This window comes from Schizosaccharomyces japonicus, assembly GCF_000149845.2.
Source record: "Schizosaccharomyces japonicus yFS275 unplaced genomic scaffold supercont5.3, whole genome shotgun sequence".
Taxonomy (NCBI): domain Eukaryota; kingdom Fungi; phylum Ascomycota; class Schizosaccharomycetes; order Schizosaccharomycetales; family Schizosaccharomycetaceae; genus Schizosaccharomyces; species Schizosaccharomyces japonicus.
The window spans coordinates 1044135-1068726 of NW_011627862.1; the positions used below are offsets into that span (position 1 = coordinate 1044135).

At 44.5% G+C, this 24592-nt stretch overlaps 12 protein-coding genes and 1 non-coding gene across 13 annotated transcripts; 4 read left to right on the forward strand and 9 right to left on the reverse strand.

Moving 5' to 3' along the window:
- Positions 1–56: 56 nt before the first annotated feature.
- On the reverse strand, positions 57–3654 carry SJAG_01143 (medial ring protein Mid1). Its single transcript, XM_002172360.2, has one exon. The coding sequence runs from the start codon at positions 3383–3385 to the stop codon at positions 521–523; it is 2865 nt and encodes a 954-aa protein (XP_002172396.1). The 5' UTR covers positions 3386–3654; the 3' UTR covers positions 57–520.
- On the reverse strand, positions 3588–5019 carry SJAG_01144 (complexed with Cdc5 protein Cwf20). Its single transcript, XM_002172361.2, has one exon. The coding sequence runs from the start codon at positions 4818–4820 to the stop codon at positions 3969–3971; it is 852 nt and encodes a 283-aa protein (XP_002172397.1). The 5' UTR covers positions 4821–5019; the 3' UTR covers positions 3588–3968.
- A 119-nt stretch (positions 5020–5138) lies between these two features.
- On the reverse strand, positions 5139–7473 carry SJAG_01145 (MatE family transporter). Its single transcript, XM_002172362.2, has one exon. The coding sequence runs from the start codon at positions 7328–7330 to the stop codon at positions 5633–5635; it is 1698 nt and encodes a 565-aa protein (XP_002172398.1). The 5' UTR covers positions 7331–7473; the 3' UTR covers positions 5139–5632.
- Positions 7474–7561: 88 nt separating this feature from the next.
- SJAG_01146 (histone lysine methyltransferase Set9) lies at positions 7562–9946 on the reverse strand. The gene has a single exon (XM_002172363.2). The coding sequence runs from the start codon at positions 9344–9346 to the stop codon at positions 7826–7828; it is 1521 nt and encodes a 506-aa protein (XP_002172399.2). The 5' UTR covers positions 9347–9946; the 3' UTR covers positions 7562–7825.
- Positions 9615–10793, forward strand: SJAG_01147 (eukaryotic protein). Its single transcript, XM_002172364.2, has one exon. The coding sequence runs from the start codon at positions 10054–10056 to the stop codon at positions 10354–10356; it is 303 nt and encodes a 100-aa protein (XP_002172400.1). The 5' UTR covers positions 9615–10053; the 3' UTR covers positions 10357–10793.
- Positions 10794–11201: 408 nt separating this feature from the next.
- SJAG_01148 (inositol 1,3,4,5,6-pentakisphosphate kinase) lies at positions 11202–13213 on the forward strand (the record flags this gene model as incomplete). Its single annotated transcript, XM_002172365.1, has 2 exons — positions 11202–11214; positions 11349–13213. 2 exons carry the CDS (start codon positions 11202–11204, stop codon positions 13211–13213), a joined length of 1878 nt encoding a protein of 625 aa, XP_002172401.1.
- A 439-nt stretch (positions 13214–13652) lies between these two features.
- SJAG_01149 (domain kinase I gamma subunit) lies at positions 13653–15303 on the reverse strand. Its single transcript, XM_002172367.2, has one exon. The coding sequence runs from the start codon at positions 15164–15166 to the stop codon at positions 14510–14512; it is 657 nt and encodes a 218-aa protein (XP_002172403.1). The 5' UTR covers positions 15167–15303; the 3' UTR covers positions 13653–14509.
- On the forward strand, positions 13719–14333 carry SJAG_05218 (putative mitochondrial 54S ribosomal protein MNP1; the record flags this gene model as incomplete). Its single annotated transcript, XM_002172366.1, has 2 exons — positions 13719–13744; positions 13826–14333. 2 exons carry the CDS (start codon positions 13719–13721, stop codon positions 14331–14333), a joined length of 534 nt encoding a protein of 177 aa, XP_002172402.1.
- Positions 15237–16814, reverse strand: SJAG_01150 (nuclear pore complex associated protein). Its single transcript, XM_002172368.2, has one exon. The coding sequence runs from the start codon at positions 16585–16587 to the stop codon at positions 15463–15465; it is 1125 nt and encodes a 374-aa protein (XP_002172404.1). The 5' UTR covers positions 16588–16814; the 3' UTR covers positions 15237–15462.
- Positions 16815–16888: 74 nt separating this feature from the next.
- Positions 16889–16960, reverse strand: SJAG_16283. Its single transcript has one exon. It is a non-coding gene; the product is annotated as a tRNA-Cys (tRNA).
- SJAG_01151 (Cdc73 family RNA polymerase II accessory factor) lies at positions 16917–18661 on the forward strand. The gene is made up of 4 exons (XM_002172369.2): positions 16917–17447; positions 17499–17662; positions 17727–17844; positions 17925–18661. The coding sequence occupies exons 1-4, from the start codon at positions 17093–17095 to the stop codon at positions 18431–18433; spliced, it is 1146 nt and encodes a 381-aa protein (XP_002172405.1). The 5' UTR covers positions 16917–17092; the 3' UTR covers positions 18434–18661.
- Positions 18541–22635, reverse strand: SJAG_01152 (ATP-dependent RNA helicase Prp16). The gene has a single exon (XM_002172370.2). The coding sequence runs from the start codon at positions 22168–22170 to the stop codon at positions 18640–18642; it is 3531 nt and encodes a 1176-aa protein (XP_002172406.1). The 5' UTR covers positions 22171–22635; the 3' UTR covers positions 18541–18639.
- On the reverse strand, positions 22570–24391 carry SJAG_01153 (WD repeat protein). The gene has a single exon (XM_002172371.2). The coding sequence runs from the start codon at positions 24352–24354 to the stop codon at positions 22753–22755; it is 1602 nt and encodes a 533-aa protein (XP_002172407.1). The 5' UTR covers positions 24355–24391; the 3' UTR covers positions 22570–22752.
- Between the last annotated feature and the right edge of the window lie 201 nt (positions 24392–24592).

Sequence of the window (24592 nt, forward strand, 5' to 3'; positions counted from 1 at the left end):
TCGGTCACGCGCCAGAACTGATCATCTCAAAAACACAAGATCGGCGATGGAAAACATCAGTTCATTCATTATAGAATTGCTAGCAAATAAGACATGTTTCCACAGAAAAACACGGATACCAAAGCTAGACCGTTCCAGTAAAACACTAAATCAAGTAACATTTAGTAGAAATCGCGGCAGTTTCATCGCCTTTAGCGGCGGCTTTGTCGGTTGGTTATATGGAAATAGGGCGAACGGAAGTTGTACATTGTCGAAGACGGTGAAAGAATAGAAAAAATAAAGACAAGAAACAATAAACACAGTACAACAAGACCGTGAAGAAAGCGATACTGACTGAGAAAATGAGAGTATGGATTGGTGCACCAAGGCGAAAATAAAAAATTCAGTATGTGCGTAATTGACGTTAAGAAAGAAAGAAACAAAAAAGAGTGACAAAAAGTGGGAAACATTAATGTGAAAGCTTTCGAACATGTCACGAAAAAGATTAACGTGCAGTGTATGACTGCAGAAAACACACGAATTAGGCGTTCAAGACACTGACTAATTTTTGCAACCACAACTTGGATGCTTTCGATACACGGGCAGCAGGCTTGTTTAATGCGTCTATCCAGGATTTCATCGCTTCTGCAGAACTGGCAAAGCATTTCAATCGTTCCCCTGAAGGACCATACATTAAAAAGCCAAAGGCATTAATGCCATTAGGGCCTGCCTGCTTTCCTTCAGCAAGCGGATGAGCCAGAAGAGACGAACGAAGTTCGAAGCTGCAAAGTTCCGGGCCACCTTTGTCTTCACTCATAACGAAAAGCTTGCCAGTAAGCATTGCAAAACGCTTTTGCAATGCTCCCTTCTCATCAACGTACAAGTAGCCCTCCTTATTGTTTTTAGACCATTTTACAAGTTGCAGGTCTGCTTCAGCTTGTTCGAGTGAGTTAGGCAATTCGTCTTCATCCATGTGCAAAGGTGGCACGTATAAACAGCGCAATGAGATTCTACCAATCACACAGGGAACGCTCAACGACTCCGAGGGCAACTTGCTGGCACCTGCGGCTTCCACCTGCTTCTCATCAACAATGGGAAGAGCCAACTGGTGCACCTTGCCAAGGCATTTCGTATGCAAGCGGGCCAACTCCAATCGCAAGTGGCCGTGCTCTTCCGTCTCCGTAGTAGAGACGGCGACTTGAGGAGAAGCGGGAGTGCCCGCTGTCATGGAACGTTTAAGAGGTGAAGTTGTCGCAGGACGAATGTCCTTGGTAGAGACCTTTTGCTTTTTGTGTCCACGACGGAACAAACGGCTGAAGAAACCCCGTTTCTTTGGCTTCTTTTGCGAAGCCGAGGGGACTTGTTCTGACTTGGAGCGTGTGTGCGCTACTGCAGATTTCGTGACTTTTGTGCGTGTTCGTAGACGAGTGAACGTAAAGGAAATATCAACAACCATGTCGTCGCTGCAACTAAACATGAAATCATGATCCATTTTCATTTGTTCACCAACCATTTGCCAAGGCAATTGAATAGTGTGTTCGCCCGTACTAATAGTACACTTGAACTTCTTAATGCGCTCGCCACGTAACAAACGAACATCGCTAATATCAGCAAGGTGAAGATAAAGCTTGCCTTTCGTAACTTGTTTTACAGGATTAGGGGTTGCATACGCATCGGTACAGCACATTGCCGTATGCGGACGCGCATATTGAGTTGCTGGAAACGGAACATCAAGAGCACGAGCCCCGGCGGCCGTACGAGCTCTTGGAATGTCAAAGGACCTTGAGACAGGTACAAAAGCTTCATCACGTTTCAAAATGGGAGGAGCCATACTCCCGTAGGTATGTATGCTGTCGGGATAAGCCGATGTAGCAGATGTACAGCGAAATCTGACAGTGCCAGTATCCGAACCACTACGGTTCGCCGAACTGTACGGTGAATCGCTTTTCGTGTATTGATCCACGGACTCCGTGGAAGGATGAGGAGTGAGATTGCTAAAGACACGCTTCGTACCCGATACCACACGCTTTTGGGGCATAGGTGGGGAGTTTTCATTGCTGCCAATGATGGCACTCAAATTGTCAAACGACGAGCTACTACGGATGCGTCCGCGAAGACTCACAACCTTCGTGCTCATGTTACCGGCAGACATAGGATGTCGAGGTACCTCTTTAATGACAATATCCTCCATTTCATCATCACTTTTGGGTGACATTTCATACATGTTAGATTTCGTCTCGTCGGCATCAAAACCGCGTGCAAGGTTGATCGTAGACGAGTCAGCAAGTGCTTCTCTAGATGCAGGTGCGCTAGACTGGTTGTTTGATTGGAGATGACTGAGTATGGAGTGGAAAGATTTGTTGTCGCTATAGAATTTTTCAATTTCATCAAGAATCTCCTTCTCTTGCAGGGATATACGGGATTCAGAAGTCGTGGCTCGTTTTGACTCGACGCGAGCCAAAACCTTGCTTCGGGAAATTAATGGAGTGTGAAGGTCAGTCACAGGTGTGGTATCAGATGCGTCTTCAAGAGCCGCCTCTTGGATAGGCGTCAGCGGCTCCAAAGGTTTGTAATCAAATGGCAGAGGCGATGGTTCACGCTCTTTCTGTTCAACGTTTTCAGCAACAGTAGTGGTAGTAGCAGCAGCAGCAGCAGCAACGGGTTCAGGGACGTTCGGCAATGCACGATTCTCGGGCTGCCATGGTTCATCAGCGGGGATGGGAGGTAAAGGCTTGGAAGAGGTAGAAACGTTGGAACGTCGACTACTCACACTTTCGCTACGGCAGCTAGGAGCCCAACTGCCGCGATGTGAAACGCGGGAGCTGCTTCGCATGGAACTGTTACGAGAGGGGTCGAAATCAGACAGTACCTCCTCAGAGAGAGACTTTGATCGAAGTTGATGGCGGCGGTACCAAGTATCGTATTGCTGTACTGCATCCAACATCGCATCAGATGCTGAATCAGTCGACGAGGCTGAGGTGCAAGTGCCACTACACGAGAATGTTAGGCTTGGTACTCGCTTACTATTAGGACGCTGTGGAATGTCTTGAAGAGGCAGACGGTCAGTAGAAGACGGGAGCTCTTGATCGTTCTCGTAGACGCTATCATCTTCGTCTCCGCTAATAGCATCTTTATGTCCATAGCCCCTCATGTACATGCTTCGAAGGTCCAACGATTCGAGCAGGTCTGTTGCGACATTCAAAGCCGACATGTTTCCCATAGATACGTCCGAAGTGCTGGCCATATTGTTCTGCGATCTCTCGTCAGCACTTTGGTCCATTTGATCGACAAACGACGCGTCTCTCTCGATAAATAGCGGTGTCTTCTCGCTCGTAAACGAGTAGTCGGAAGGCAAGGCATCGTCCGCAGAATCATAAACGGCGACGTGTTCTGCATCGACAGACATATTTGCTCCCGAAGTAACGATTATATAGTCAAAAAAAGCCTAAGCAATTCTGGCAAGCAAGTAAATCCGTTTGCACCAGAACGAACCGCACAGCGTTCGGGAAAAAAAGGGATCCAACGACTGAACACGTTCTTTGACGGTTCAGAGCTTGTAGAAGCGTTTTTTTGTGAAGACAGCGACAAAGTAAGAGTAACTTGTTTTGGCGAAGTGAGCCGTTAGCCTTTGACAAGGGTCCCAGATTATGTGGTTGCTAGGGAAACGATGAGGGTCATGATCTGCCCGCGGTGAAAGAAAAAGGAACCGATGCGGTTGGGAGGGTGATTGAGGCGTAAGAACTGTATCATGTGCTGCTGATATGTTTGTTTTGATTGATGTAGGAATAGAGTTGCGGATGCTGGTCGAGATTCCCTTGTGTGTGACATTGAGGGCCTAGGTCGTGTTAGCTCTTACCGCCCGTGTAATAGTAGCTTTGTGGAAAGATGTAAAAACTCAGTTTTACTGGCCGAATTGTTTTGGACAATGTAGTGAAATGATTAATCGACATTGACCATCATTGGTCAGAACTGATCGCCGTAAGCGACTTTTAGAAACCATATTTCTTGGCGGTGTCTCGTTTCTTTTGCCGTTCCTGGGCAAAGTGTGCTTCAAAGTTGTCCTTTTGAAGGGTAGCCATACTAACAAGAGAGGAGAGTTGGTGACGACCCGGAGCAACACTTTTGATGGATGCCGAAGCAATAGGTTGTGACATAGTAGCCATGTTTTGTTCGTAAATCTTGTTCATGTCGACATCAATAAAACGAGCATGTTTAGAAGAGGCCTTGGGGTCAAGCTGGGTTATACGGTCCTCAATGGACTGTTCCGCAGTTGTTTCTGTCAAAACCTCCGGAGTGTTGATAGGCATTTGTGCGGCGGAGCGTGTACGCTTTGTTGGTCGCAAAAACACTGGCTCGTAACTTGAGTGAACAGTTTGATCAGAAGGGGATTCCTTTTTCTGGGCGGTACTAGGGACAATTGGAAATAGAGTTGATGTTTGTAAGGCTTGTCGTTTGTTTTTTTGCCGATTAGACACAGACGTTGGGAGAAAGCTTGTAATGTCGTCAAAATTTTCAGGTTCGGCTGTGCTAGTGTCCGTTGTTTCACCAACCAAATCTGTTCGAATAGAAGGTTCAGGTTCTAAGTTTATGTTTTTCTTAGGAGCGACAAGGATACTGGAAAGGGAGACGTTGTCAGAAACAGAGGAAGCAATGGGAGCCGACGCCGACTCCTTTTCGTCCAAATCCCCGTATTCGACCGCAATTTTTTTAACAGACGTTCGTTTATCCGAAATCTTCTTTGGAGCCTGCACGAACATAGACTTTTCCTTTAATTGCGCGACAAAAGCGCTTGATTCTTCAACTTCACTGTCCGAGGATTCATAATCCACCAAAGAGTTCATTTTTTAATGTGTAGAGTAAATAATGCGTTTCTAAATACCGTATAGACCAAAAAACATGAAATCACCCGCGAATTGGAAAATTTAGAGAGTGGTTTTTGGAAGAAGATAAGACGCGCGTCAGCGATTTCATGTCTCGCGCATCGCCAAATTCACCACCAAAAGAGGTTAAATCACGTGCAGTAAGCTTAATTAAGACGGGCACGTGAATATTGCAGCAGGTGTGCATATCCTAATAGAAGACCAATAATCACTGAATTGTATATTCGTAATTAGTTTCCTCAAGTGTTATCCCGTTTTCAAGTCAGTCCTTCCTAATTTATTTTATTAATTATAAAATTATTTTTGTACGTTGGTGCGAAATCCCTCAGCACCCGTCAATGTATGTACCGAATCCTGTCATATCATAGCAGTGAATTAAGTGTGTGAGGAATGTCAGGCTTATCATATTCCATGTACAGTTCAAAAATGGATCATGATGAAAAAGAGCTTAACCAAATGCCTGTGGAAGCATAGCAAATGGAACCACATGCCAAACTTTTTTCAAATGCAAGCCAAACTGAAACGTAGAAAAATTTAAACAATCCCCTTTTTTGTTCGTTAATTGTTATGAGAGTGTGTATGAGTGTGTATGTGTGTATTACCAAAAGAGCGTAAGCAGACCGACGTTTAAAGAAAACCTTCTTTGAAGAATAGAGTCCTGCAACTCCTTCAAATCAAAGAAAAACAAAGAGAACACAAAAACTTGGATTATGAGAAGGAGGAAAAGCAACACGATAGACGACTCAGCTCAAAAAGCAACAATTAGGTGATAACTATGCTGCATCTTCCTCCATTGCGCGCTCCGCTTCTTCAATTTGGCGTCCAGCGTCGTCGATTAGCGCTTGCCAATCGATCTTGAAAACGAAATAACACTCGATGATGGCAATGGCACCAGTTGCAATAGCGATACTGAGCCACAAACCAGCAATACCATATCCTGCCTTAAAACATAAAAAGGCAGAGAGTGGAAGAGAAAAGGCATAGTAAGCGATAAAGTTTACAATACCACCGATACGTTGGCGACCCTGGCCACGAAGAAGACCACCTGCAACACACTGTGTGTTGTCACCAATGTTCATGATTGCTGTGAGCGGGATTACTTGAGCAACAAGGCTGACAACGTCAGGCTCCGAGTTGAAGAGATAACCCCACTTGTTACGCAAAAGCAATAACACTACACAGTTGATTACACCGACAGCGAAAGCGATTGTCAAGGCAACCTGTGTCGAAAGTTTAGAGAGTCGAACATTTCCAGCGCCGATAAGGTTTCCTACACGTGTGGCAGCAGCAGCAGCAATACCGAATGCCAGTTGGTATGAGAGAGACGAGGTAGTGGAAAGAATAGACATGGTTGCCAGCTCCGTCGTACCCAAAATGCCAGCAACAAACGTGAGAAGCTCGAAGGCCCAATACTCACTGCAAATCATTACGATACCCGACGCGGCAAGACGACAAGTGGGTAGCCAATTTTTGAAGGCTTCCATGGTGAATCCGCACCAAGCTTCACGACCATCAACCTTCACGATGTATAAGAAGACGGCACCGCAGGCCATCCACAATGTCACACAAACAGCGACGGGAGCACCCAAAAACCCAAAACCAAATGTTTTGCTCCAAACAAGGAGATAGTTGAGAAAAACGTTGATCGGAACAATGCAAGCCAAAATCACAGTAACCGGTTGGAAAATGCCTTGAACTTGCAAGAACCGTTTCAGTGCTTCAAAAATTGCGTATGCTGGAGAAGCAAAAAGAAGCACTCGCATATACTTGCCCGCATATAACGCAGTCAAAGGGTCCTGACCAACAAATATGAGGATGTCTTTGATATTCCACCAGATGATGACAATGGGAATTTGAACAACAGCAAGAAGACACAGAATTCTTTGCAGATGCAGACCAACGAGTTCTGGGTTGCCGGAACCGTAACTCTGAGTACCAAGTGTATCGAGCGAAGAGACAATGCCTTGGAATATAGCGAATGCTGTAATAGTAGCCGTCATATTAGCCAGACTAGCCGCAGCCAGTTCAGTCTTTCCGATGTGACCTAATGAGAACACAGTTGTAATAACCTCACCGTACTGCAGCAACGAAGTAAGGACAACAGGAATACCATAGCGGATCAGCAAAGCAAATTCATTCCACCATCTGTTGTTATGGTCCTCGTAAACCTCGTCGTGCGAATGTCCGTAGAACCGCATCTGAGGCATGCTTATGGTCGACATGTTGTCGGTATCCAATTCGGTAATGGCTCCATAACTAGCATGCCCAGGTATGGATATTTTTCGTATGCCTATAATACGTTCACGACGACTAGGAACTGTGTTAATGGACGAAATTGATGTTCGAGGGATATTGCCAGTGACGACATGAGGCCTAGAGTGGCCGTAAACGAGACTCGACCTCCGTTTACGAGGAGCATTTTCTCCCTCTGGTGCCGTGTGTGGAAATAACGAATCTGTCGGGAGAGACATCTTGCAATATTCGTTCGCTCTTGTAGCGGCCGAAAATGGCTGTTTATAGGAGTTTTGTTCCGGGATACGCTTGAACAGTGGTGGAACTGGTCAGTGCAACTCCACCGAATTTTGGCCAGTATAGCGGTAGCGGTAGCGGGAAGTGTAGACTCTGGGAGCAGCTGCTCAAACATAAACAGATGAGCAGCGGCAAACACTTGCGCTATTAACGAATCATTTAGTATTTATGTAGCAAGAATAAAATTACGTATAGTAATTGTCTAGAGTAGCACTAATTGAACTAATGTACAAGAAAATGGGTCAAAGCAACCATTAAGGGAATGAAAAATAAAGAAAAAAATAAAGTGAAAGAAAAAAGGGGAACGGACGGAAGATATAATGAAGGGGGACGGATGGTTCAAAGGGAAAGCAGTAAACGATCTTGATCGAACGACATCGCTATTGCAAGATGGAAGGCATTGGGACGGGACACTGGACAATTCAAAGGGGATAGAATCAAGACAGCTCCGCATAAGAAACATTGTTTTTTGCTTTCCTCTTAAACCGTTTCCGACGTTTTCGAGGCAACGTTTGTGCTGAACATTCAAATTCAGACCCAGTACTTTCATCTGTTTCGACGGAAGAATCTATTTCGATGTACCGTATGGGCCAATCATACCCATACAGACATCGGTTTCTATAACATTTAGGGCATTCACGCTTTGCCTTCGGTCTAAGGGGTTTTGAAAAATACGAGTGCTGACATGTGCGACAAATATATTCACACATGTCTTGTCGTTGACGGAGTTGAGCAACACGGTCACGCATGATGTATGCAAGTATTGAATGTGTCGTTGTTTTGAGGAGAGTGCTCAGGTAATTTTGTCGCTCGTGAGCCCAAATTCTCTTTTTGTGAAGGGGAATGAAGAGTTCCAGCTCTTCATCCAAGTCGGAACCTTTTGCCTCAGAAAGTTCACCTCCGGAATCCCATTCAAGAGGTTGATTTGCTGTGCAGTTACTAGCATTTTCAGTGTCATTGAATAGAGGTTGCACATTCGGAAGACATGGGAAATACATGTTTTGTACATCTTCCTCCTCGCATTTCGTAGACTCTAATGCTACATTACTCTCCGCATAAGTGGATGAGGAAGCGGATAAAGAAACCGGTGTCGTCGACAGCTCTTCCTCCTTCACAAGCGCTTCATTCCCTGTGTTTTCGGCGACGGGGTTTGAGTAAGTTGTTTGGGAAACAAGGAAATCAAGGTTATTTATAACAATGGAGTCTCCTAAAAACAACTTAACATAACCGCCGATTCCTTTTCGTTCACATGATTCGCACAAACAATCGCGATTGTTCGGACCAAAATACCGCGAAGAGTAGTATGTTGTCAACTCCTCCCCTGCACGAACGGGACGCACGGTCTGAAGCCACACTTTTCTGCCTGAGATTCGAAACATACAGTTGGCATCACAGTCATGATTTACAAAACGAGCGGGACCGAGAAACAAACACATAGAACGAAGCCGACTTGAGTGGAGAACGCTAAAATCTTTATCATCTCCAAGCCGCTTCTCTTCAGCTGGAGTGAGTTTGATGATGGTACCGCACAAGTCGTGCAATTCATAGCCTGCATCTAAGTCTTTGATGGATATGGCAGAGGCTTCAGACTTTTTCGAACCAATAAAGCGGTCAGTAGATGCAATTTCAAACTCACAATTTACAGCGTAAAGCAAAAGATATAATTTAGCATGTCGGACAAACTCTTGCGCTAAAGAGTCATCAAGATAATCATAAACTTTCTTAATACGTGGGATACTAAAGAAGGCTTCGACAGCAGCATCCAGATCAAACTTGTTGATGATATGGTTCTGAATTAACTCAATGACATCGCCAAGCCATTGCTGCCGACGAGGTCTTCCCAGACGTCTTCGCATCTTATGAATACGGGTCCAGTAGTAAACACCGTCAATGAGATTGTCCGTGCACATATCGTCGAACAAGGAAAAAGCCTCCAACCTTGTTTCCGGGATGCGCATGAGAATGGAAGCTGGATACAGGAAGAAGTCAAAAAAAAAAGAAATGAAGACCAGAGATGTAGTTAAGAATTCGTTGAGTCGCGTACGAACAATCCAATAAAATAGATAGTTGGAATGCTTATGAGTGATTGAGAGTGCACAAAAACTATGTAATGTATCTTCCAAAAAAAAAAAAATAAGAGATCTTTACCAGGTAAAGGAACACGAAAACGATGAAAGATAATCAATACATTGGCCGGTATTTCTGAGAGAAAAATAAAGAGAATGATAATATGTTTTATCAACAACTCAACGTTTTAATGTTCAAAAGTGTTCGCTGCTGTATCAAGAAGTGCGAAGCCATATAGTCGCATAAGAGAACTGCTTTATACTTGGTAAAATAATAATTAGAACAGACAGCAGGATTAAAGAGATCAGATGCGAATTTTGGGTTTTTTTCTTGTGAGCATGTCTTTGGGTTTATGCCAATGATTTGCAGAACAAACACTGACCAACACGGTATTAAAGGGTTTTTAAAATAAGAAACGGACGAACAGTTTCTTTTACAGTCTTCTAGTTTAAATACTAAGACTAATCTTTTGTGTAAAGGAGCCCTGGAAGATATCGAAATTTGAATTTTGAACCAATAGGAACACTTTCTTTGATTGATTTTTTTACAACATTATAGGATTTATTTGTCAATTCTGAAGTTTACACAGAGCAAAAACATGTTTTTGTCTATGCTGAGAGGAAGATTGGGATTCTGTTGGAAATCATCCGTTCAGCGTCTTCGTTATTACAGCACAAAAGGTGAACAATCAATTGCAGAAAAACTGAAAAATGCTTTCCAGCCCACCCAATTGCAAGTAGAGGACATTTCTGGCGGCTGCGGCAGTATGTATCAAATAAACATTACTAGTGAAGCTTTTCGGGGAAAGCCATTAGTCAAGCAACATCGGATGGTCAACGAGGTTCTTCAAGAAGATATAAAAAATATGCATGGACTTCAACTAGTCACAAAATCTCGGTGAAAGGGTGTGAAAATCTTCACTAAATTTTCATTTTCTGCTTAAGTCACAGTTATGATTTACTTTACGCATTGGAGCATCCAATTCCGCTGTTGAATGAGCCTATTTTCGTGTTCTTATGCTCCAGTTGTTCACCAATTAAGCTTTCATTTATGTCTGTCATCTTTGAGCTTCTCGAAGAGCGCTTCAATGCTTACTGACTTTCACATATATTAGTGATTTCTTACTAAAGGAGCTTTAATAATAGAGATAATTAATGCTATCAGACTGCATGTCAATAACACATATTACATTCACTACAATACAAAATCTCTTGACCAAAACGGTGAGTATTTATCCTGAAAAAGAAAAGAAAAAAAAACGATAGAAAATAAACAGTGAAGCCTGTTAATGATGGTTTCATTAAAGATAGTAAAAATTGTACATTTTTAAATACAGAGTATTCTGAAACTAATCAAACTATTTCTGTATATTTTTCATATTCAGCTTTTTTAACAATATCCGAATTCTTGAAGCTTATAACAACAATGGTAACTATTAAATAGTCGTCAATTTCATATAGCAACGTCTTCGTGCACGCTTACGCGCTTGTATGCGAAGACTCGTATTTATACATTTGCGATTAAGGCAATGCACGCATTACTCCTACGTTTCGCACCACGACCAAAATTCATCGGCCGTATTTTTTGGCATAGTATCACTCATTCCTTATTAAATAAGGCTTGAATTACCTCAGAGTTTTCTTAATTGTAAGAAAACAGGGCTTAATTGAGGTCCAACTCTAGATTCTGCTTTTTTGGTCCATGGTACAGGTTGACCCGTAGACAATTCCTTTAACTTAACGTGAAATGCCTAGTATCGGTAAGTGTAACGATTCTAAACGTCATGTCTATTTATCTTTAAAAGACACGTTTGGTTGAGTGAATTGTTATTTGAGGATTGTGAAAAAAAATAATTCGTCATTTTAAAGACTTCAATTCTCTAACACTTTACAGGATTTTGCAAAACTAGCCCAACCAAAAATGAAAAAAATAAAGAAGACACACAGAAACAGTTTCCTGTTCCTGTTTCGGACGCTCAAGTGAATGAGTGGGAGCGACAGGTAACGAGCCTGAACATGTCCATACGGGCCCTTATAGAGAACGCTAGACTCTTTCGGGATTCTTGGAGATGCGTGGTGTGTACAGGACCATCATTAATTGCCGCCTGGATTGCACTGTATAGACAAATACCTCCGGAAAAGTCATTAGCAGCTTCGGTAGGGACACTCGTTGAATGGAATAAAGCACTGGAGAGCCAGCGTAGAGAAGTACTACTCCTACTCCAGCCTTTCGATTATAGCATCTTAGCTCCCTGCAAGGAAGTAAAGCATTACATGAAAAAGGCGGATGAACTAGTTCAAAAACGCACACGGAAGAAAGCGGAATTTGACAAGCTACAGAAGGATTTGCTGTCACTCTACGAATTGCATGAACCGGAATCACAGCGTCACAAACTCAAATCTTTTCGTTCGAGTTTGCAACGTGTGAACAAAGAGTTGGATGAGCTAAATAGGGTCTTGGCTAAGAACATCCCGGCAATAATTTCAAAGAGCAGAACTTTGTTCCAGCATCTGTTGAAGAGATTCTATAAAACCCATTTTCAAATAGCTCGCAAAATGTTTATTGCAGTGCGACCTTGGGATTGTTTTCAAGATGATATCTTACAAACATGGAATGAAGAATTTGGAGAGATTCGTGAAGCTATGGAACGTTTGCAGCTATTGTCTGGTACACTAAGCAGAACAACAAGTTTAAGTTCACTACCCCGAATCGATACGTCTGTATCGTCGTTGTCTCAAAACAACTCACCTCTTTACAATTCTGCAATTTCTGAATCGTCATCAGCGAACTCGTCTTTTCTGTGGCTGTCACCAAATGTTCCGGATACTCGATATAAAGATAAAACACTAAGAACGGTTAAAGACTTCGCTTCGTCCCCAGTGAAAAGTTTATCGAGTACGAGTCTCTCTGTGAAGTCCGTAAACCCACCCACTTTTAGTTTCCAACAGAGCGATTATTCTGTGTTGCCTGAAGAGTCTCTCAATAATGTTCAACTTGTTCCTGAAGATTGGTCGTTTTTGGCCTCTGGAAATGCAAATGCCGTCTTTGAGTACACGGGAAAGGATCCTTATTTCCGTGGAAAGGTTCTTCGAGTCCGGAGACGCGGGCAAACACTACTGTCGCAAGATGTCCACAGCTATTTTTACTCTACTATCCGACCGCTGTTTCAAGGATTTGAGAAACATCTCTTGGATATTACACTATTGCCGACAACCCGTGAGTTTTTGGAAGCCTTACAGAAAACAAGTAACATGCTACTAAACCTAAATGATACATCCGGAATCATTATGCGAGATCTGAATGAGGGTTTGGAAATGAAACCAAAATGGCTTTCTCAATCACCAACAGCCCCTACGGACTGGGTTGTTTGTCGGACATGTGCTATCTGTCGAATGCGAGGTAAGCCTGTTGGTTTTTGTCCGTTGCGTCTTGATCCAGACAATTGGGAACGTTTTTCGTCGGCTTTAAGGAATGTGGTTTCCGGCAATGTCGCTCGTCGGATTTATAATTCTGGCATACTTAAACGTTTACGAAGTCTGCAGAAACAGTTTGAGACAAGCAACATATCACTTGCAATGACTTTACGGGACGTTACACTGTATATTGGAGTTACAGGAATCACTATCATCGATCTTGACCCCAAGGATGGCAATGTAAAACAAGCGCGCTGGGAAAAAGACGAAAAGGATTTAATTCAAGGTGGTTGGTATTATGGACGCGGCATGAAAGCTAGCGATCAACCTTGTCGTTCTGTTTAAGCGCTTAAACTAATTTTTCGTTACACTTTTTTACTCTTTACGCAATCATCGACTGGATCATTGTGCGTGGAAAGAACAAATTCATCATCATCTTTATCTTGGTTACTAATTACCTCCCTTTTATTTTCTTCACTTCCCTATTTTACTCCCCTTCTTATTTTCGGTTTGCGTTTTCAAGCACAATTACACATACACTTGGCATACGTTTCTACTGTTTCATGCTTCATTCAAGTTGTCCATAATTACTGTTTTTCCGCTCCATTGAACGACATGTTATTCGTGTTCGTTCTATTCTATCCCTCTATCCTTTCTCTTTCACCAAGGCATCATCCTCACACCAGGTCCAACCTAGCCAACCCAAACGCTGTTACTGGCACTGAATACGCGGTTGTTACACAGCAAATTGATTCAAATACACTTACTATACTTACAAAATCCACAAAGAAGCGAAATTGGTTATTGAAATCGATTTCTCGTTATTGTTGTCCCACACACTAAAAAAAACATGTTGAGATCCTACTTAAAACTCATGTATGGATATTGTTCGTAACATGCGACATCATTAGACAGATTGTTCTTGTTTTATTGCAATCCTGTGCTAACGTCTAGTAGGTCTTGGAGGACTGCCGCCAAAACGCAGACAAGAATTATAGCAGCAGCTCGTTCAACGACAATTCGCACTTTCAGTACTTCTCTTTGTTTGTTTCAACAAGAGAACACAAAGATCGAAAAGCTTGTTGAAGATATCAGTAAACTTACACTGTTGGAAACTTCTCAGCTTGTCGACCAACTGAAAACAAAACTCAATATCCAGGACGTAGCTCCAATAGCCTTCAATCCATCTGCAGTATCTGCAACGGATGCTGGCGCCGAGGAACCGGCAAAAAAGGAGGCTGCAGAGGAGAAAACATCTTGGACTGTTCGGTTAGACTCATTTGACGCCGGTTCTAAAGCCAAGGTTATTAAAGAGGTCAAGGCCATGCTGGGTCTAACACTTGTGGAGGCCAAAAAGACGGTCGAGGCAGCACCGAAGGTGCTGAAGGAGAACGTCTTAAAAGAAGACGCTGATGCAGTCAAGTCCAAACTGGAAGGCTTAGGTTGCAAAGTGACGCTGGAGTAGGCTACACATTTAGCTATGATAAAACTTTGGTACATGAGTGTCTCTTAAGCCCATCTATCACGCATCCCGTCTCGTTTTTCAAGTTGTGTTCACTGGTAACTCCATTGTATCAGGAGTATATGATCTGTTGTTGACCAATAGAACGATTCTCCCCGTCGCTATGAAAATCAATCCTTTTACTGTGTACAGCTTTTGTATTTTGCATACTCATCACGAATTTTCTCAAGGTCATGATCATTAAGTGCAGGAAGGGATGCCCAAGTTTGCTGCCATTCCTCTTCCGGACTGTCAACTGCCCAAAACGTTTCTCGAAGACGCTTATGACGTTCGCGGTCCTCTTCCATTCGACGGAGAATGTCTTCGCGCGAGAATACTGCTGTCTTTTCAACGCTATCCCCGTCTTGGATTTGTGCGGCAGCGTTTTTCTGCAGAACAGCGTTTGCTTCCTCCCACTGCTCATCCGACAATAGACGCTTTGTATGCATGGACTCTAGCACTTTACGCACCTCTGGAGCATTTGCTGCTCCAACCTGACCCGGTGGTACTACGCTCCCGACCAGTTTTGCAATGTCACGACCGATCATCTCAACATAACTGCCTTCAATATTGTTTTGCCGACACATATCACACAATGTCTCGAGAAAGTACATGATGTTTACACGCATGTTAAATGTCCCTGACTCCATTGCCTCTCGTATACACGAGTACAAATCCTCCTCCAACTCTCTATGTCTCACAGCAAATTGAGCCGGCTTTAGTTGCGACAGCTGCGACGCGCTGAGGCGTCTCAATAGCTGCAGAAACGTCAATCGCCCTTCGAAAGGGTCCATCATGCAAGAGGACAAGGATGGTAAGCGTTCCTTTTGTGCTACAAAAAATAATGAAGCAACGGTAGACTTCGGTAAGTTCTAGTAACACGCTTCAAAGCGTTGTAGTGAGACATTCATAGGCCTGCTGCGCTTAGTGAGAGAATTATTTTTCCGTACGTTTCATTTAGCGAACCTCGCTAGAAATCACAATATATATTGAGTTACAAACTCACTGCAGTGCTTTGCAGTGCGCAAATCTTACTTTACACTATTCTAACGAAGCCCAGCGCAAATTCCAGCACTGAGTACTGCTGCCAGGCTTATTCGGTATAAGCTTTCAAAAACTCAGCATAGTCCTCAGGCAAATCAGCGCCCATAGAATGTGCCTCGCGAATACAGTCAGCAGCCTCCTGGAGGCATTTGTCCTGTGCGTCTTCCCCATCGAGGACGTTGGCCAAATCCATCTTTAGGTCAGCCTTACGGAAGAGCAAGTCCGTAGTCTTGTTAAGCACATAGAGAGCATCCACTTGATCGATTGCTTTGCTGAGCTCAGTCTCAGCCTTTCTCCGTGCACTTGTAACGACACTCTCTGCGTCGTCAGTGTCGGCCAGGTCGATGTAGTATTCGGCGACATTGGTCGTAGCAGTACATAAGGCCTGCTGAGCATCCAACTTGTGGGCAGGCGTCAAAGCAGCCTCAGCTACCTTTGTTAGAAGAGAGGTAGTGAGAGCGTACACATCAAGAACGAACTGTTCACTGACGGGTTCACGAGCTGCGTACGTCGACATGGCAAGCACAGGTCGCTGCAACGTAAACACAGTAATGAACTCCGGAAGCTTCTCTAACTTGTCAAGAGCTTGGAAACAGTTGTAAGCTTGCTGAACCATTTTGGTTGCAGTAGCAGAAGCCGGAGAAGCCGTTTCGGTTTCCCCGGAAGAATCAGTAGCCAATACAGAACGGGCTTTGGCTAATAAACCAGCACCCAAAGCTAATTGTAAACGAACATTGTCCTCGCCTGGAGCGTCTTCACCAAGCTTAGCTCTCTCTAATGCAGCGTCAATGTACGCCTCTTCGCTGCTTTCATCTTTGAGGCGTTCCTTTGCATAATCGTACAACTCAGCAACTGCCAAAAGAGCTTGGGAGTATGCCGCATGGAATTTTTTGGGCAAAGCTTCAGGTTTTTCGGTGTTTCGAAGAATCCGATCAGCTTCGTGAATTGTACCAAAAACAAGACTCACGCTTGCCTCGATGTCTCCCGATTCAAGCTTCTCTCTAGACATATCATACAATCCACACAGTTGCGAGACTTCATCGTCGTCTGAGTACACAAGAACCGTTTCATCATCAGCTTTCTCTTCTTGCGAGTTTCCCTTAACGGCATTTTGTACAGTACATTTCTTCTTCAATGAAGCAGCAGCTCGAAGTCCTTGTGGCCTTTTGCTCATAATGATACAGGGAATCTAAAGTAGGGTAATGTAGAGAGAGACGAGTCCACGTTCAGAGCATCTATAAGGTACCGAAGGTCAAGGATAGCAGACGAAGTGGTGTCCGACCCGTGCGTAAACCCCAGAAAGAAACATACGCAAGAAAACAAGAAGTGAAACTGATCTCAATTTGCTCACTAACATGGTTAACAACTGTTCGAGAAAAATATTAAAAAAAAAAAACCACACTTTCATGTAACGAGGCTCTTTATAAAACCGTCCGACCCGTCCAGTTTTAGCACTCTCTCGCTGATAAAAAAGAAGGGACCAGCCGGGTTCGAACCAGCGACCTGGAGATCTGCAATCTCTCACTCTACCACTGAGCTATGACCCCCTCGAAAGCATATATAATGAAAGAAATATAAATAGATAACAGTTTAAGACTTTTTTGGTAACGAAACTCCCCCATTTTCTCGTTACCGCGCTTCTAGCATTTACGTACGTTTACGTACTATCCTCACCCAACATGGATCCTTTGGTACAGTTGCGCGAATGCATATCCAAAAATGGTACAATTGTGCTTCTATCATCTGAAAATCCTACTTCAAAAGTGTCTGCTTTGCAAGATGCTCATTTTGTACAATTTGGATCAAATACACCCATGAACTTGTCCCTTCCGACGCGTTTCATTCGCACAGAAAACAAAGAGGCATTTCCTCTACAAGCAGTTGTTTTTGCTTGGCTGCAAAAAGAAAAAAGTATCGCTGATTACATTCAACAGTGTTCCGAACTAGGCATTAAGAACCTTACCTTTTTGGAACGGACTGACTTGATCAGTTGGCTGGAAGGAGCCGCTGAAAGCGAACATATTGTCTCATCAGGTATTTTCAAAAGGTGTATTCCATTAATTAGTCTACTAACAGTGTCCACAGAAGACGATAAAAATAGTGCTACGAATGAAGTCGCAAATACCGACGTCGCAGCATTAAAAAGACAGGCCACTGGACAAGCTGTAGCAGAAGGGGCTTCCTGGTTGAAAAAACATTCCCGAACAGTAGCAGATCATAATTCGATTTTGCATGGAACGAAACCAACAGTATGTCGTCCTTTTCAACGCAAAACATTGAACCTTGGTGACTAACATCAACTGCGTCTATTAGAACTTTTTATCTCTTAGAAAAGATGTTCTTGAGTACTTGAACAGCAACAAGCTTTCAGCTATATCGGCTGGCGGTCGTGATGCAAACACTCACCGTCCCGAAAAGCCGTCTAGAAAGAGTAAGTTGGTTTCTATCTTACTGTTATTGAACTTTGTGAAGCCTGTTTTTGTGCGTTCTTCAGACTAACTTATGAAACAGATTGTGACCCAATTATTCTGCTATCTCCTTCAGCGTCATCGTTGCTTACGATGCAAAATGTTAAACGATTTCTGGAAGATGGTGTCTTTGTCCCGCCTGCAGAAGCTTCCAAACTTGTTGGAGGTGGCCGTGGTCCCGAACTAATCGCTCTTTCACACAAAAGCTCCCGTGCGGAATTTGGCACGATGCGTTTCATCGTTGTCGAAGGCGTTGAAAAGTTCAAGCCAGATTATTGGGACCGTGTGGTGTGTGTCTTCACCACGGGTCAGGCATGGCAATTTAAAGACTACAAGTGGTCGGAGCCTCACCAACTGTTTCACCATGTGAAGGGCTTCCTTGTTCAGTACGTAGGTGACCCACCTCATCCTGCAACTCGTGATTGGAATGTTGAAGGCATCTCCGTCGAACGCCTTCGTCGTCACACAGATCGTGAAGTTGTAAGTCAGCTCTGGGATAAACTTGAACGATGGATGGAAACTCGGTGGCCGCTCTGGCACAACCGTCGTTAAAGTGATTTTGTAGAATGAAAAAAACATTTACGAATTTGCCCATGTTTCCTCTTTGGCGCATTCTCACATCACGACTTGGGATTCCATACCTTACACCTACGTTTCACCATAAAGCTGCATGTGCAATTCCTCTCAATTGTCCATAGCTTCTATATACACATAAAGAATGAATGATATTTACCAACCTACCGAAACAAACCCAAACATTAAAATCCATGTATTCTTCTTGCCGGTTTCGCCCGGACGACCCGACTTCGAGGTTTCGCTTTGACCTGCAAACGCGCTCTTTCCTTTTCCTCCTCTTCTTTTAGACGGTCGTTTTCTATCTGGTCTTCCAGTTCCGTCTTCTTGGAGTAAACAGTGTCTACTATTTTCGAGCCTTTCTTCACTCGTTCTTTTAAGGTATAAAATGCACCTCCAAATTCTGCGAGCCAGTATGGGTCAACACTGGTAACAACGTTCATGTACTCCTTTGAAGTAAGCACCAGCTCGTGATAGATTACATAGTCCGGGAGATAACCCAAACCATACAATGAAGAAGTAGCGTGAAGGTGACAAGGCATACCTGTGCGCAAATGTACATACTCACCGATTCCCTTTGCTGTGGCAGCCTGGTTGAAGTATGCAGAACACAGCACCTTACGTATTACATCCCAGTCGGATTTGCAAGATACAATAGGTAATTTCTGGAACTTCATAATGTCCAATAACTGATCGCGAATACTTCGAGCACGGCTGAGACTTCGCGAATGCAAAAAGTGCTTTGTACACCAAGCAACTGAGCAATGATTTCTTTCCCATTGCAGGTAGATATTGAGTAATGTCAAATGGTCACTCTCCGGAACATGGAATTTCTCTCTTGCAGCGTCGCTTTCCTCTAAGCGCTCCTTTGGTCGATAGAAAACTGACGGGACAGAAAGCATAGAAACTATGGTTAACACTTCATTAGAGCAGCCGTATTCAGCAGCAATGATGAGAAGCTTGGCTAAAGAAGGATCCATAGGGAAGTTTGCCATTTTAGAGCCCAAGGCGGTCAAATTACCAAAATTATCAAGTGCACCTAAGGTCCATAATTCATAAGACGAAGTAGTGAGCGTTGCAGCCGGTGGTCGATCCATGAAATCGAAATCCATTATGTTCTTCACACCCAATGACTTCAGAAGAAGCACAGTGTTTGAGAGATTTGTTCGTTGAATTTCTGGCAAAGTAGTTTGAAACATCTCACGAACAAAAGCAGATTCAGTGTAAAGCCGATAAGCAACACCTGGTCCCGTACGACCTGCACGACCAGAACGTTGATTTGCGTTTGCTTGAGAAATAGGGGTAATTTGAAGCGTATCTATACCCATTTTTGCATTGTACATCTTCAATTTGCAAAAACCAGTGTCGACTACGTATGATATACCATCTACAGTAAGCGAAGTCTCAGCAATATTTGTAGCGACGACGACCTTCCGTACACCGGGTTCTGCGGCATCAAAAATCTTCGTTTGTAAATCAGCCGGCATTTGCGAATAGATGGGTAAAACCGACAAGGGTGCAGCATCCGTCAATTGAGCAAGGCGCTCTTTAATAACATCGCAAGTAACCTCAATGTCCTCTTGACCGGTCATGAAAACAAGAATGTCACCAGCAGGTTGAGAAACGTGAATTTGAAGAACTTGTCGAACAGCAGCTTCCACATAATCCGAACATGGTGCCTTAGAGAATAATACGTCCACTGGGTAAGTTCTTCCGGGAATTGTGAATTGAGGTGCACCTCCAAAGAACTCAGAAAATCGTTGAGCATTCATCGTTGCGGACGTGACAATCAATTTCAAGTCGCGGCGACGACTTAAAATAGTACGCAAAAGACCCATTAGTATGTCGGTATTCAGAGAACGTTCATGTGCTTCATCCATGATGATGACGCTGTAACGATCAAGGTCATTTTGAACAAGTGACTCACGTAACAAAACACCATCAGTCATATATTTAATGATTGTTTGAGGGCTGGTAACATCCTCGAAACGGATGGAATAACCAACTAGCGTACCTAGTTGTACACCCATTTCTTCACTAACACGTTTCGCAACAGACATAGCGGCAACACGACGAGGCTGTGTACAGCCGATCATGCCCAGTTTTCCTTGACCGTCTTCGTAAAGGAATTGTGCCAACTGAGTTGTTTTACCGGAACCCGTCTCACCAACGACAACTGTTACTTGGTTGTCGCGAATGATGGACAGTAACTGTTCACGAACAGCAAACGCCGGCAAGAGTTCTCTCTGCTCGCGCAGAGACTTCACTCGCGCAATGGGTAACTCTTTTTTGGATGGAAGGTCATCGTGATTCTTACGAGCACGACTCGGCTCTGGAGTTTTTTTCATGTGCTTCTCCATGTTTTCAGAAGGCTCTTTTTCACGAACACCCATAACATTTCCGAGCGCTGTTCCCGCCAGCGCTGTTGCGGCGGTAGCTGCTTTCTGACGTTCCTTAAACTCGCGACGTTCACGGACAAGGGCTGATCCTTTTTTCGAAACAACAGCTAGATCACTCTGTGGATCTCGAACTGCAGTAATTGTATTCTGCTGTTGAAGCGTAAACTCTTGACCGTCAAGAAAATGAGGGCGCAATTCATGAACGAGCAAGTGAACACGACGTTCCTCATTAGTATCCAATTCCATCGACACATCCGACAGCTTTGTAATACCAGACGTAACCATTCGGTTTGTTTCCCAAAGATTATTTTCACGGGCCCGTTCTACGGAGCGCATGGACATTTTTTTTTTCTGCTGCAAACGAAGCAAATCTTCCCGCTCACGGTCCAAGTCTGTTTCGAACTCTGCAAAGGGATTGTGGGACTCATCACCAAATAAATTGTTCGTTTCTGAATTCATGTACCAGTCGCGATCCAGCCGAGACTGTTCCATCTCCCAACGAGCACGATCTCGAGGAGGTTCAGTATCCTCTTCCGGATACTCTACGGCACGCTCGTCCCAGTAACCGCTGTGACGAGTTGGAGGATAGCGATTTCGCGTCGACCGGTTGAATCGTGATGGGCGAGCTGAAGATGCTCTGGAGTTTGTCCGATCATGTCTCGAACCATTCTCCCATGATACACCCTCGTCCATCCGCCGCCGTTGTTCTCTGTAGGTCTCGTATTTTTCTCGGGCTTTTTCACTAAGACCATGACCAACGGGAAGAGCATTTGCAGTTCGTGGATTCTGGACAGACGAATGATGGTCCGGAGCAGGCTTCGGCTTTTTAAACTCGACGCGTTCGGTGTTAGGATCTATTGAAGTAGTCCCTCCATGAGACCTTTTGTTGCTGTAACCATTCTCATCAGAGGAGAGAGAGTGCCTAACTGGTGACGAGCTCGCTTTTTTCTGGCGTGCTAAAGACTGAAGTCCCAGCGATTCTGGGCGTGTAGCAAGCGTTTTGCTGGCATTAGGAGGAATGATCAGTCCAGCTTTTTGGTATACAGGCTTATTTTCAAGTACATCGGCATTTGATGTTACCGGTGTTACTGATCCACTAGACTTTGATGAGGCGGATTCTGACTTTGCAAGTTCGTAAATATCGGCAGAAACTGTATCATCAAAGCGTCCAAAACTTCGAATTAAAGTAGAAAAGACAGTTTGATTCGGTGATTTCTGAGCAATGGCGACAACACGTTCTGCGAGATTCGGTGCTAGTTTTGGGTCAACCGACGATGCAGAAAGTTTTTCTATGATTTTGTGAAAAGAAGAAGACATTATTTCTCAATTGTATGAGGTTTTTTATTAATAAAAATGGACAATGGACAGCATTTGGCCGAAAATGATTTTTTGGTTGTTCGTTAGCTAGAGAGATGCATTCGCTATATGTCCACCAGAACTGAGGTGAGAGGAGATTAGCGGCAAGTATTTAACATAAAAATTACTACTGCAGGATGGATTGTAGAGACGAAAAATGGAATATAGAGAGCGAGAATGAGTTGCAGGAGCCGAGTTTTTGAACGGTGACTCGATACAGTAAAACTACGTCGAAGAAAAAGTTGGTAGAGAAGAAGAAACACTAACAAAAGCCCCGAACTTGAACAAACGAAAATAGTTTCATGACATTAGCATTTACAGTAATCACAATACTACTTCCTTGTAGGCCCTCTCCCCAATCCACCGACATATCTTGTTATGTGCATTTCCAAAAATCATTCCTGTTAAAACAACCGGTAACCTATGCAAAACATTTTAAAACAAAAAAAGAAATAACTCTATACAGCCGATAATGCAGCTCTCAGGACACCGTCTGCATGCATTATTACGGGAAGAAGCGAGCGAGAGAGCCAATTAGTTCCCTTACTCCACATTCTCGTCTTCCTCTTCTTCTTCTTCCTCGTCCTCATCGTCGTCCTCGTCGTCCTCGTCATCATCGTTGGCAGCCTCCTCAAGCTGCACAATTTTTTCCTTCACAATGGGCGTTTGGCCCAGACGAGAGTCAAAGGCACGGCGAACGCCAGCGTTCGTCGAGGCATCCCAAACGCGAGCAACGCCCTTGCTACCAGAAGCAGCAAGTGTGAAACCAACAGCCTCATCGGGAGCAAATGCACAGCTGAACACACGACCGACGTCCAAGTCGCGCGAAACAACCAAACTAGGAGCATCCGTGCCGACGTTCCAGAGCTTGACCATCTTGTCCGTTGAACCAGTAGCCAACAAGCCAGGGACGTTGGGACTGACGCTCATGCAGGACACAGGGCCATCGTGAGCTTGAAGCGTCCACAAAGGCTTCGCAAGGTTGCGCGCATCGCAACAGTACACGGTGCCACTGTCTGCACCGATGTAGAAGGCGTCTGGACGATGGAGGGCCCAGGCAACATTCTCCACATCGCTGTCGATAGTGAACGAGGCAGGAGCATCCGTGCTACGCAGATCCGAGAGCACAGCACGGTGATCGTAGCCACCGGACAGCAACGCAGGGGCTGTCTGCGGGTGCCAAGCCAAGCTGGACACCTTGTCCGTGTGATGAGAGTCGAACGAACGCACACACGAGCATTGGGCAAGGTCCCACAACTTGATAGTCGTGTCGGCTGAACCAGACACGAGAAGGTTGTGAGCGTTACGATTGGCAGCAAGGGCCAACACGGCGTCAACATGGCGGTCAGGTTGAATCTTTTTAGTCTTGCGTTTGCTGGAGGCCTTGCTGCTGGAGGAAGAGGGAGCTCCTAACACGGCAGCAGGGTATACGGCATCAACAACGTCCAGGTCCCAAATTTCAATTTCCGGATCAAACGTACCCACGGCACAGAAGTTTCCAGGAGTGTTTTCAGACGTACCAACACGGTAGTCGATCCACTCCAAACACAGTGGGAACGAAGGAAGCATAAAGTCGTGGTGCACATACAGATTGTCAGCCTCCGACTCGTAGACGTACACGTCGACATGTGAAAGGTTGTCCTCCGTGCGAGCAGCCAGCAGCATATTGTCGGTAGGGTAAATTTGCATCTCCTCGCGTTCCAGCATTTCCTCCTCCTGCTGAGCTTCCAGCGTCACGTACGGGTCGTTGTTGCCTCCGTCGTGGTAGGCAAGACCTTGAATATGCGAGAAAAGCGGGTTGGACGCGTCATCCACGGCGTCGTCTTCGTTTTCCAACTCGTCGTCGTCGTACGTGTCCAAGTTGTACTCCTTCAGCTCGTCATCAATCTCCTCCGACGACTTGAGCGGCTCCACAGCATCAGCAACGGCAGAATCCTCGCCGTTCGACGCGTCGTTGACCGACTCTCCAGTCGCCTTTTGTTGTTCTTCCTCTTCTGCCTCAAGGTCGGCGCGAGCATCGTCCAAGCGCATCTGCGACAACGCGTTTATGCGCTCGTACTCTGTCTCATCGAGTTCAAATTGCCTGGGAAACTCTGCAGGAAAGCCCCGAGGCACAAAGGCCACCGCTGAAATGATCGAAGACATGGGGAGAGGGCAGGAGTAGTTCAATGCGAGCTGGGAGGTTTAGGAGTAGTGAAGTGAAGGGTGGTGCAGCGAGGAATGGTGGGGCGCGCTGGCTTGCGTTAGTCTGCGGTACGATGTGGTATTTGTGTTTAGCGCAGTACACAGCACTAAAGTGAACTACACTCGATTATCCTTGCCTGCGTTACATCACCTTAATCGCTTCTACGCACCACACTGAGCTGCAGCGAGAGAACGCGTG

Bases quoted from the DNA above. Each gene is read 5' to 3' on its own strand.
- SJAG_01143 (XM_002172360.2), bottom strand. From the start codon at position 3,385: ATGTCTGTCGATGCAGAACACGTCGCCGTTTATGATTCTGCGGACGAT.
- SJAG_01144 (XM_002172361.2), bottom strand. From the start codon at position 4,820: ATGAACTCTTTGGTGGATTATGAATCCTCGGACAGTGAAGTTGAAGAA.
- SJAG_01145 (XM_002172362.2), bottom strand. From the start codon at position 7,330: ATGTCTCTCCCGACAGATTCGTTATTTCCACACACGGCACCAGAGGGA.
- SJAG_01146 (XM_002172363.2), bottom strand. From the start codon at position 9,346: ATGCGCATCCCGGAAACAAGGTTGGAGGCTTTTTCCTTGTTCGACGAT.
- SJAG_01147 (XM_002172364.2), top strand. From the start codon at position 10,054: ATGTTTTTGTCTATGCTGAGAGGAAGATTGGGATTCTGTTGGAAATCA.
- SJAG_01149 (XM_002172367.2), bottom strand. From the start codon at position 15,166: ATGATGGACCCTTTCGAAGGGCGATTGACGTTTCTGCAGCTATTGAGA.
- SJAG_01150 (XM_002172368.2), bottom strand. From the start codon at position 16,587: ATGAGCAAAAGGCCACAAGGACTTCGAGCTGCTGCTTCATTGAAGAAG.
- SJAG_01151 (XM_002172369.2), top strand. From the start codon at position 17,093: ATGGATCCTTTGGTACAGTTGCGCGAATGCATATCCAAAAATGGTACA. The intron at 17,448-17,498 runs GTATTTTCAAAA...CAGTGTCCACAG, and splicing joins CGAACATATTGTCTCATCAG to AAGACGATAAAAATAGTGCT. The intron at 17,845-17,924 runs GTAAGTTGGTTT...CTTATGAAACAG, and splicing joins CGAAAAGCCGTCTAGAAAGA to ATTGTGACCCAATTATTCTG.
- SJAG_01152 (XM_002172370.2), bottom strand. From the start codon at position 22,170: ATGTCTTCTTCTTTTCACAAAATCATAGAAAAACTTTCTGCATCGTCG.
- SJAG_01153 (XM_002172371.2), bottom strand. From the start codon at position 24,354: ATGTCTTCGATCATTTCAGCGGTGGCCTTTGTGCCTCGGGGCTTTCCT.